Source organism: Perognathus longimembris, chromosome 14 (genome assembly GCF_023159225.1).
Source record: "Perognathus longimembris pacificus isolate PPM17 chromosome 14, ASM2315922v1, whole genome shotgun sequence".
NCBI classification, from domain to species: Eukaryota; Metazoa; Chordata; class Mammalia; order Rodentia; family Heteromyidae; genus Perognathus; species Perognathus longimembris.
Window position 1 is genome coordinate 32,151,767 of NC_063174.1, and position 12,604 is coordinate 32,164,370.

General features: G+C 37.2%; 1 protein-coding gene across 1 annotated transcript in view; it reads right to left on the reverse strand.

The window, feature by feature from the left end:
• Kcnh5 (potassium voltage-gated channel subfamily H member 5) overlaps nucleotides 1–12,604 on the reverse strand; it is a 282,922-nt gene that overhangs the window by 230,588 nt on the left and 39,730 nt on the right. The window contains exons 5-6 of the mRNA XM_048362527.1: nucleotides 2,883–2,998; nucleotides 1,200–1,592 (exon numbers count right to left, since the gene is read on the reverse strand). Coding sequence (XP_048218484.1) covers nucleotides 1,200–1,592; nucleotides 2,883–2,998 — 509 coding nt within the window. The remainder of the gene's footprint in view (nucleotides 1–1,199; nucleotides 1,593–2,882; nucleotides 2,999–12,604) is intronic.

Below are 12,604 nucleotides of genomic sequence, written 5' to 3' on the forward strand. Positions count from 1 at the left end.
TGGCCTAGTGGCAAGAGTGTTTGCCTCATATACATGAAGCCCGGGGTTCAATTCCCCAGCACCACATATACAGAAAACAGCCAGAAGTGACACTGTGGCTCAAGTGGCAGAGAGCTAGAGGTAGCCTTGAGCAAAAAGAAGCCAGGAGCAGTGCTCAGGCCCCGAGTCCAAGGCCCAGTACTGACAAAAAAAAAAAAAACATCCAATTTCTACCCACAAAGGAATTCAGACAAAACTTAAAAATTAAAACGACAAAACTGGGGGCTGGGGATACAACCTAGCGGCAAGAGTGCCTGCCTCGGATACACTGAGGCCCTAGGTTCGATTCCCCAGCACCACATATACAGAAAACGGCCAGAAGTGGCGCTGTGGCTCAAGTGGCAGAGTGCTAGCCTTGAGCAGGAAGAAGCCAGGGACAGTGCTCAGGCCCTGAGTCCAAGGCCCAGGACTGGCAAAAAAAAAAAAAAAAAAAAAAAACGACAAAACTATGAAGCTGTCTTCACTTTTATGTTAACTCTAGCCTGGCTCCTGTGCATTTTTGGAGTAGGACTCAAAGATCTACCTACATATAGTTTAAAAATTGCTACTGTTTTTCAAAGAAAATACATCTACATCATCATCCTTCAATGCATTTTCTAGTTGAACTGTATTTGACACCAATGTTAGCCACATGTGCTCTCTACCATTTCCTCCACCATTGCCTCCAACCACAGCGATTGTACTATCAATTAGCATTTTCAACTAGAAATCATAGGAGATAAATGGATTAAAAATAACTTAACAAAAGTAAATATAGCCGGGTGCCAGTAGCTCATGCCTATAATCCTAGCTACTGAGGAGGCTGGGATCTGAGAATCCAGATTCGAAGCCAGACCTGGGCAGGAAAGTCCATGAGACTCTTATCTCCAATTAATCAATGAAAAAGCCAGAAGTGGTGCTGTAGCTCCAGCAGTAGAGCACTAGCCTTGAGTAAAAGAAGCCTAGGGACAGCACCTCCATGACCAGCAAAAAAAAAAAAAGGGGGGGGGGGTAAATATAATGGGTGAAAATTAAGGTAAGTAAATATAATTTTACATGTTTGGGTTAGATAATGGTTGAAAGTAGAAGTTCAAACGTGTTTGAATCACACCTATTGGATCCTTTGATTCAGATGTTTTCAAAGCACATAATTCACAGTACTCAAAACAACCACAACTTACCTCATCCACGTTTTCAAAGGCATTGATGATGTCATAAGGTAAACAAGACAGCAGATCAATCACAAACCAGGTTTTCAGATAGTTCATCCTTATGAGTTTAGGGTCTGAAATGACCTCACCACCAGGCCCCACAAAAGTTGTATGAAAATTTAAGACGATGTCGACAAGAAAAATAACATCCACTACACTGTCCAGCACCAGCCAGGCAATATTGTTCTGTTTCGTTTTGAAAGAAACATTGTAAGGAACCATAATGGCCGTGTAGAAAGTCAGGATTAAAATCACCCAATCCCAAGTCGTTTTAAAAGCACAATAGTGTAAAATGATGTGTGGTGGCGTCTTTGGCGCTTCTTGCTTATACTGAGGAAGGATATCTGATCCCAGCTGAAGAACCTAAAAAGAGAAAAAGAAGTCAATAAATGATTTGGACAGGTGGGCAGAGTTACTAATGAATTCAGTCAAGCTACAGCCTATTCGTTTTGATTCTTGACTTTCTAGTCAACAACACTTTGTAGTTTCATTTCTTTCCTTGGAAGTGTCCTAAAACTTATTTAAGGGAAGTCATTCCAAGTCTACTTACTTTACAAAAGTTGATCTGATCTGTCAGCCAGTACCTGGACTTTTTCACTCAAGGCTAACACCCTTTCAAACTCTCTCACTTGAGCCACAGCTCCAATTCTGGCTTGGCTTGGGTGGCGGGGGGGGGGGGGGGGGCGGCACGATAGTTTATTGGAGATAAGAGATAAGAGTCTCATGAACTTTCCTGCCCAGGGTGGCTTCAAACCATGATCCTCAGATCTCAGCCTCCTGAGTAGTTAGAATTACAGGCGTGAGCCACAGTCATCCAGCTCCATTATAATTTTGTACCATCAAACACATTCTTCTTCTCTGGATATCTGAAAGCATCGACTCTGTTTAACAGAGTCAGACCTCTGAAGGGGCAGGGTGTGTAGGTTTATCTCCAGTCTGCACAAAAGGAACCCAGCTGAAGCCAATCAGCAAAACATCAATGCACATAGGACATTAATTAACTGCTTACATGAAGACTAGAGTCTTTGAAACTGGGGAACTGAGAACAAATTCACATGTTGCAAAAAAATAAATGTCATTATGCCTCAAATTTCACAGCAAAAGCAGATACTTTAACTTGAGCAAATTATATACGTCTTTGATGTATAAGTAGTGTTTCTTTGGGGTATGTTTTTGGAAATTCTAAGGGTACAAACTTCGGGACCACAGATTAAATTTTAGTTTACAGTGTGATTATTTCTCTATGTTCTCTAAAATGAAACCTAAGACCTGACAGAAAGCAGTTCTGCCTCTCAGAATCAGATTTACAAATTAGGGATGATTGATTAAACAATAACTATAATCAAAAGACAAAGCAATGCAAACACCAGTGGCTCAACCCCCTGCAATGCTAGCTACTCAGAAGACTGAGTACAATCTGAGGATCAGAGTTGGAAGGAAGGGAGGGAGGGAGGGAAAGAGGAGAAAAAACAATGACAAAGAAAAAACTCAGATGACGAAACAGTGAGAGTGCCTGATACTGCAAGGAAAAAATTAATTACCAGCTAAGACTTTTTAATATAATAACTAGAAATAATTATATTGATCATTTGGAACAAAATAAAATGCAACCAACACCACCCTCTTGGGAAGCAAAGTCAGTCTCATACTTACTTCAGCTAATCTTGAATGTTTATGGACTACCTCCGTTTTATTCATTGGTGTGAGCTGCTGCAAAACACTTCGGCTATTCGTCAGAGCCCGTGTCAATCTAGCAAATTTGGTCCAACCTTAAGAATGAGGAAAGATAGTCTCAGTTTTTCATGCATAAAGGAAAAAGAAAATGGCATTCTTGCTTATACTTAAAGGATCTCAGCAACCACATAACATCCAGAACAAATGAAAAGTGTCAGTCTAAAGGCAGTTTACTCCTACATAGACACCAGCATACATTTGATGTGTGGTTATAAAGTAATGAACAATTTTTACATGTGACCTTTATGTTTTACTTTCCTCATATCTATTATATAGTCCCAATTATCTGCAGATAACTGTAGTCCTGCTATCTGCCTAGACAACAACACTTTTCCCAGCATACCTCGCACTTAGATGTGGTCTGTGTCCATAGGCCTCACCAACATAACACAAGCAGAAGTGATATGTGTCCCATGTACATCACAACTTAAGAAACAAGTGTGGCCTCTGTTCCTACCAGCTGGATACTAATGACAACACCTGGAGAGGTGGTAACGCCACTTGAATGGAAGAATGTTACAGAGCAGCCAGGGTTACTTGCCATGAACTAATACATAAATTACAAAAATATGCTTCTACTATTTCAAACCAGTGCTATTTCTATTTTAATAGAAGTTATTATTGCTATACAATTGCTACTCATTATAAAAGTGGATATTAACCAAATAAAAACCACCCTGCTGTGTATTTGTGTGCAAATAGACACACATAAAAAACAAAGAGCAATTTCAATGAACCTCATGTATTATGCTTCACATCCCATACTTCTATCTCCCCTGTAACATAGATAATTGTTATTTCTCTCTTATGAACAACTGTAATGCTATCTAAAAGTTATGTTTAGAATATCCGGAATTTTAATAATGATTTACAAAAGAGCACCAGATTCTAGGAGAAATGAATGTGAATTTAATGGGAAAGAAATTTCTTTTGGGAATCTCAAACTGCCATTATTAAAATCATTAATTTCAAGGAAATGTCAATGAGAAGTGAACAAATAGAACAAAACTAACCATATTCCAGTCCTGTCTCTATTCTCCTTTCTCTAAGAAGCTCAAAAGCTCTGATCTAGTAGATTTCATTAAAACTATTTGATAACTTCTGTTACAGGGTATTTGTTAAACAAATCCTTAAAAATGAGAGCTCCAACTTGTCAAAAGAAATCATTGATGGAATGATGAAATTTCAGATGAAGTGATAAAAGATGAAGAAAGAAATCCAGAAGATATGCCACCTTAATATCCATCAAACCGTACAATGCAAGTGACATTATATGTTATTATTACACTAGTCTAAACCTGATTTAATTTAAGCTTTGCATTTCCCCCACCAGTTCAGCTCCTTTAGGGTAGGAAAGAAGTAAACTGTCATCAACTGATGGAATTTCCAGTCCTTCCTCTTTATAAATGCATATCATCCTCATGCTTAGAATGAAAAATGTTAGGTGTGGAGAATTACATGCAACCCTAAAGCTTTCTCTCTATAATGTGCTAGAGAGGGAGAAATAAAAAGCAGTAGAGATTCCACAAGCTTACTAAAAACCTCAATGTCAATTGAAAAACATAACACACAATCTCTTTCTTCAGCCTAGATTTTTGCTCTGAGCACCAGAGCCACATGTCTATTTGCTATAGCCACCTCTTACCATTCTGTTTACAGAGACATCTGACACTCAGCATCTCCAAACACTGATCTCCTCATTCTCTTCTCCTGAACCAAGCCCTGCATCTTCCAACTATTCCTGATCTTCGTAACTCACTTCATGATATTTCTGTTTGTCAACACAAACTTTCATGTGCACAAACACACATACAGCCAATCATTTCCAGGCCTTACACATCAGAATTTATTAATAAATATCTCTCATACTGAGTTGCCTCCATCCATCCTTACAATGTCAGGGAATATGTCATCCTTTGATGTGTTACCACCTGAGCAAGGTAGCATTACCCTAAAGACCAACATCCACACTGCTGACCATGGAAAGCACAGATCTGAATGTGCTCATTGTCTGTGTCAGCCCATTCACAGCAACAGGAAGCTTTCAAGACAACAATGTACATGCTGGGGAGATCATTTTCTTTCTGATACCAGAGATTTACACTGTACTCATCTCTTAATGCTTAGTCACATGAATGCAGCCTACTAATAGCAAAGAAAAGTAAAGAATGTATTTTGCACACCTTATGATTCCCATGGTCTTATGTGTTCACATTTTTCTTCTTGCCTCCAACAACACTAGCAACACGGATGCAGTTGTTACCCAATGCAATGACTTGGTGCAGAGCCTCACATCAAATAGGCCATAAAGAAATAAGTAAGCAATTCATTAATTTATTTGTAAATATGCAATCAGATGAAACTAAGCCTCACTCTGTTATTACCTGTGTTGCTAGTGTTGTTATATTGGGCTAAAATGGTAACAATATCCTCAAATGACAGTATCTATATTAGATATCACTGTATTAAAATATTCCTTGACAATAATTCCCTTGTCTTAAATCACCTGAATAGTGTAATTGTATAGACTATTTCTCGAAACTTTCAAGTCAATCTGTTACTGATTGAAGGCTCCTATTTCTATGACAGATCATGGTATACCTTTGTATACCTGAGTTGCATTAAAAGAGAAAATAATTTTCATTCCATGTATGCAATAAAGTTTGTCTAGAGTTGCATAAACATAGATAAAAGGGAATCTTAATGTCATACATTTGTTGATACAAAGAAGAATAAAGGTCACCAAATGCCATGTGCTTTCTCCTTCCATAATATCATGTCAGGAAGTAAATACAAGAGGGACGAAAAACATGACAGTGAAACTTACTGTCATCCTCACATTTTCTATTGAAAAAATGTATTATACACTACTATGTAAAGTTCCTAATTTAAATACCTCCAAAAGCTCATTCAAATCTGTGCACTGATAAAGATGAATTATACTTACAACTATACAACAACTTACAGATAATAAAAATACTCATGTATGCATATTTTTATCAAAATATGTAATGTTATATGCATATAATGAAAAAAATCAAAGAATACCTCATCCTTTTTTCCTTATTTTAGTTTCCTAAAGAAAAAAACATCAATGAAAGTAAAACATGCATTGCACAGGTTAAAAAAAATTATCCAAAGATAAAAAAATATAGAAGTACTATTGAAAAATTACAAAAAGAAAATAAAAAGATACAATGGCTTTATCTGATTTATCTACTCTGCTTTATATTGATTTCAATCAGTATACTCTGAGTTAGTTAGTCTTGTCTCTCAGTTTTTTTCACTCCAGGCTAGCACTCTACCATCTGAGCTATAGCAATACTTCTGCCTTTTCAATATTGAACTAGAGATCAGAATTTCTAGGACTTTTCTGCCTGGTCTCACTTTAAACCACAATCATCAGATCTCAGACTCTTGAGTAGCTAAGACTACAGGCTTGAGCCACTAGGGCCAAGTGTTATTTACTCCTTCTTGATCCTGTACATGTTTTGCTCATGCACACTGAAGACGTTGCTAGATTTTCACTTTTATTAACAAAGCCATGCTGAATTTCCTTCTCCCTAGGACTGTGATCTTGAAGGCATCTGTAATTGCCTATGTCATTAGCCAAATGAATTCATGTGATCTTAAATGGAGCCTCAATTTACAATCAAACTTGGGGAAAAAAAGTTGAGGGGCTACAGTGTCTAGGTCAGCTAAAAATAAATAAGTAAAAAGAAGCAGAAGCAGAAGAAACATACATCAGCAGTTCTACTTTTCCCAGAGATACATTTACTGATCTCACCTTTACAGAAACTGAACTGGTAGGCATGCTTATTCAGCACCGTCTGCTGGTATTACTTAGATGTGGTCGATATGGGATAAGATGAACAAGGAGCCAAAGATGATAAGCCTAATACTTGCTCTCTAGTTGTTCATGGAACCATCAGAACATTTATTCTCCTAAAAGCCCAGGATGCCAACTACTTCTTAATAAAACATTAGTCTAGCTCTATTGGGTTGCAATTAACCTCTCTGTCATGGGCTGCCTAATCTTAAAAATAAAAGGAAGTCATGGAGGCAGTTAAATCAATCTATTAGACTGCAACATAAGATTTTAATCTATAAGAAAAAAAAAGCTTAGGTAAACAATTATGCTCTTGGGCAAAGAGATGACATGGTAGTGTTACTCATCCATCATCAGCTGCTTCCTTTCAAAAAGAAAACCACTGGTTCTCACAGCAAGAAAGTGTCCTTTTTCTTTGCTGTAACTCTACAAGCTTTTTTTAAAAAATCTCAATTATTGGCAAGAAGGTGCCATAACTATTTGGCACAGGATATTTCACACTGTAATTATCTTGGCAATGCAGAGGGAGTCTGTTTCAAAATACTGTAAAGTATAAATGGGCAGAGAGATTTGAGCCATCTATTTCAGAACACATAAGAGAATCAACAGACCAGATTTCTGGGCTGGAACTATCTCCTTCTGTATCAGCCTAAATAAAGTATCAGATACCCTGGACTGATTATCTGAACAGCAACGGATAGCAAGAATATTCTGACCACCTTGAAAATTACTGTGGGTAAGTTTCTTTGGTTCAAAACAAGATAGCTTTATATCAAAATGAGCATTCTCAGACCTGTGTTTAATTAATAGGGAAACAGGAATACAGGGGATTAAGGTAGCTATGTGCTAATAAGAAATTCCTCTTGGAAGAGAAAAGGCAGTATGATGCAATTGAAAGAACGTAGGATTTGAAATCATAGAGATGCTGAATGTCAGGCTCTTCAATAGTAACATGGAGATAATTACACTAATTTTCAAAATTATAGGAATGAGCAATAATTAATACAAAGTTCCTGGCATTTAGTAACTGCTCCACGGAAAGGGCTATCTCTTCCATGATTTTCTGCTCATTAGGGTATAATTCAAAGGTGTTATTGACATCATCCTCTGATTCACAGATTAAGGGCAAAAACAGAAAAATCAATTCAGCATTAATTTTGGTACTCACGGAATTTATTATAAGAGATATACTCAAATTACTTGGTTTCTGTTACATGCTTACAGTTACTATCCCAAAGATGATTCAGAAATAAAATTCAGACTTAATCCATTTGTTCAAATCTTTTAACCATGTCTGAAATTATTAGCAAAAATACCAATTTAAGTTGAAGGAAAGTGATGTCAACTCTAATCAACCAACTTGACAACTCTTCAAAGGAAATGAACACTTTCTCCAATCACTGTTTCTTTCTCATTTAAAAAGATAAAAAGAGTCGGCCATATTGGTACATGACTGTAATCCCAGCTACTCAGGGGGTGAAGAGAGGAAGATTGTAAATTTGAAGCCAGCCTAGTCAAAAGTTAGCAATGAACTGTACACTGGTGGTTCATGCCTATAATCCTAGCTACTTAGAAAGCTGAAAACAGAGGACTGCAGTTTGAAGCCAGTTGAGATAGAAAAGTCCATGAGATTATGTCTTTAGTAAACCAGCAGATTCCTGGACTGTAGTCATGTGACTCAAGTGGTAGAACACCAGCCATGAGCAGGGCAAGCTGAGCAAGAGCACAAGGTCCTAAATTCAAGGCCAAGTACTGGCACACACACAAAGTAAAGCAAGAGCCCATCTCAAAAACAAAGAAGGCTCAGAATGTAGCTAGTAAGGCCCTAGGATTGATCCCCAGAACCACAAAAGAGGGAGGAGAAGGAGAAAGGAAAGAAGAAGAAAGAGAAGGAGGGAAGAAGAGGAGAAGAAAGAGATAAAGAAAGGGAAGGGAAGGGAAGGGAGGCAGAGAGGGGAGAGAGGCAGGGAGGGAGGGAGGGAGGGAGGGAGGGAGGGAGGGAGGGAGGGGGAGGGAGGGAGGGAGGGAGGGAGGGAGGTTGTTAAAGCTGTCACCCTTGCTCTGGTTCATATCCTGCCTTTGCCTGTGGATAGACTCACATGTCCACTCTGAATCCTGAAATACCATTTCCTTTGTGCTAATAGAACTGTTATCAGTTAAATGTTTCTTCAAACATCATCTGCTTACTGCTTACAAACATTTTCATTTCAACACTGTGAACCTTGATTTTTCCCATCTTATTCATCTAGTCAAATCTCAATTTAGGATAAATCCACCTTTTCACCTACTTCTGCCCCAGAATGGCATGACACCAAATGTGTGTGTGTTTGTGGGGGGGGGGGGGGAATGTATATACATACATATGTATTTATAAAATGCTATATATTATAAATAACATATATTTATTTGTATTTATATTTTATAGGGGTAATGAAAATATTTGTTAGATAACTCTGATATCTAACACTAAATCCAAAGCAAATTTGCTGTCTCTCTGCCCAATGCTCTAGATCTAAGTCATTTTTGGTATTATGGTGTTATCATGAAATTTTGTCTATTTCCCAACAGTTCTCATGTCCTTTACTTGAAAAATTAAAGATATGTGATTATGCCAACATTTGCAAGCACATTCTTGGGTAGTGCTAGCTTCAAAGATATAAGATGATGACTAAATGGCATTAATATTTCATTTCTTTTGAATATTTCACATTAAATGTCCAGCTCACATGAATAATAGACAGGAGTTTGTATACACCACTCATGGTCACATTATGCAATCCTTTTTCAGTAATCTATTATGCATCAGGAGGTTATGGAGGAGTCTCAGAATGAAAATGAATTTTAAAATACGTTCTTCCTCTGAAACGTCTAGGGAGAGAGTTTTTATACTAAGGCCTTTCGTTTAAGTACTGGGCTGCCATGTTCTCTATACATTCAAATTTGCATGTCAATTCAGTCCAAAGTTTGGAAAAAATCAAGTGGTCTGATTGGTATTTAAATCCTGTTTTCTTAATAAAAGAGCATTATTCACTCATGAGATGGCACTTTACAAACTACTCTGTGACTGTGATGTGGGGGTGCCGAGGAATAGAGGTGAAGCAGATACTTGGAGAAGGCAGCCCTTCACAAGCAGCACACTTCCCAGTCTCACAGTACGTGATACCAGCCTTCATTTTCCTGAACTACATGGCGATAGACTCCAGGTAGGTCAAAGCAGCCACTGAAAGTTTACTACTTCCAACAGTATCATGAAATCACTCAAAGGAAATGAAAGAAAATAACACTCCTCTGGCACAAATACATTTTCTAGGGGCAAGGAGTATGACAAAAGCCTTCCTCTCAGACAGCTTGCCATTTATATGTGAGGGCAACAAAATGCATTTAAAAAATGTCTGGTCACTAGTCACAAAGCAATCACTTCATCTTTCACTTAAAAGTAAAACATTCTAACCAGGTGCTGGTGGCTCATGCCTGTAATCCTACCTACTTAAAGAGCCTGATATCTGAGGATCATGGTTCTAAGGCAGCCTGGGCAGGAAAGAGACTCTCACCTCTAATAAAGCACCAAAAATCCAGAAGTGGAGATGTGGTTCAAGGAGTAGAATGTCAGTCTTGAAGGAGAAAAGTCAAGCAAGAGTGCAAAACCCTATGTTCAAGCCCAGTATCCGAAAAAATATATGTGTGTATGTATGTGTATATGTGTGTGTATATATATGTATATGTGTTTGTATATATGTAATTAAAAACAAAACATTCTAAAATATAGTCCAGTATGAGCAGTAGGGTCTTTGCAAATGTTGCTTATTAAATGGACACCCTTCTACTCTGTTGCTACTTTTTTTTTTAGATTTTTAAATTTTCATTGTAAAGGTGATGTACAGAGGGGTTACAATTGCATAAGTCATGTAATGAGTACATTTCCTTTTGAACAGGAGAGGTTTTTTAAATCCTGAAATAGAGGTTGGGTTGCATCAAATGCTCTTTCTATGTCAACCAATTATGACCATGATTTTGCTCCTCTACCCTATTGATATGGTGAATTAATTTGTTTTTGAATGTTGAATCAGTCTTGCATGTGTGGGCTAAATCTCACTTAGTCATCATGTGTAACTCTTGATACATCCCCATTTTTTTGTTGAGGATTTTTATAATATTCTGAAAACAACTATAATTTATCTTCCTGATTGTGTCTTTCTATGGTCTTGGTATGAGACTAGCACTGGCCTCATACGATGAGTAGGTGGGTACCCTCTGCCTATATGCTACTTTGGCAAAAGACTTATATTATTTCTCCCCTAAATGTTTACTAGACTTTGCTGATGACACTGTCCATACTTTGTGGTTGTGTGGGGTTTTATGGTTTGGTTTGGGGAGATTATTCATTACTGCTTAAATTTTTAATGTATCTGGAGCAACTGGAGTTATCTATTTCTTTTTGAGTGAGTTTTGGCAGTTTGTGTGTTTCTAGGAATTAGTTCCTTTCCTCTAAATTCTCAGCGACATCATATACGGTTCACAGAAGTGCTCTCCTATGCTTTTCTGTCCATAGGTGAGTAATGGGGAAACCTTTGCAACTTCTGATAGTTGGAATTTGTCTTTCCTTCAGGTAGCTTAACTTGAGGCTTATGAACTTTAAGGATCTTTTCAAATAACTAACTTGGAGGGTTGGACAATTCTTTTCTCTAACACTGTCCTCATTTCTATTTCTGCTCTAAGGCTTATTCTTCCTGGTCTTCTACTTGTTTTGGTGGAACAAGCTTTTCTTTAATTTCCTAAGACAGAAGCTTAGGTTACTATTTTTTATCACTTTCTTCTTTTGGATTATACATATTTAATGTTATATATTTCTCTTATCACCACTTCTTATGCATCCCATAAATTTGAGCGACAGTGTTTTCATTTTCTTTAAATATTTTTCTCACTTATGACTTCTCAGCCAGTGGGTTATTATTTAGAAATGTGTTGTTTAACTTACAAACAACACAGATGGCTTTCTGATACTGATTTCTAGTTTTGTTCCATTGTATTGAGAACATAAAAAGTTTTTAAAGATTGCTCTTCTTTCAAACTTGACAAAGTGAGCTTTCGACCCAGATTATGGTATGTCTGGTGAATGTTCCACATTAAGCTGAGCAATGAATATGTATTCTCTGTCTTTGAGATGAATGAAGTACCATGTATTTTAAAACCAACAAAGGAGCATTAAACTTAAGGATTATTAGAGTCAGGCATGGTGATACATGCCTTTAATTTCTGCTACTCAAGAGGCTGAGGCAGGTAGACCCCTTGAGACCAGGAATTTCAGACTATCCTGGTCAACACAGCAAAACCACATCTAACACAGAAAGTAATAACCTAAAAATCATTAAAGGTAGTTCTGTTAAAATAGTAGGTAATAATATTTATACTCATTCAAAATTTCCAAGGCATTGAGTCTGTGTTTAAAGGCTGTGGACCGGTGTTTTCAGTAGCATGGTTCCTAAGTTCAGTGCTATTTATTCTTCAAATTTTCAAAAAATATTTACAAATGAATGCTTCTATGTCACATTTCAAATCGTTGGCATAGTGTAAAATTGCTCCTTTTATAATCGGGTGCTACCCAGGAACTGAGCAAATACAATATTATAGATGTGAACTCATATGCAAGGAATAAACTACTGTGATTTTCCCCCTATAATTATGATTACAGTTGGAAAGCTTAAAACTTCTGTGCCACTCTTTTTAAATAAGTAAGCAAAGATGTTTGCCAAGTGCAAGCAGGAAGCCATTTCATCTTTAGTCTCCTAAGTGATTATTAAAAATATCAAAGCTA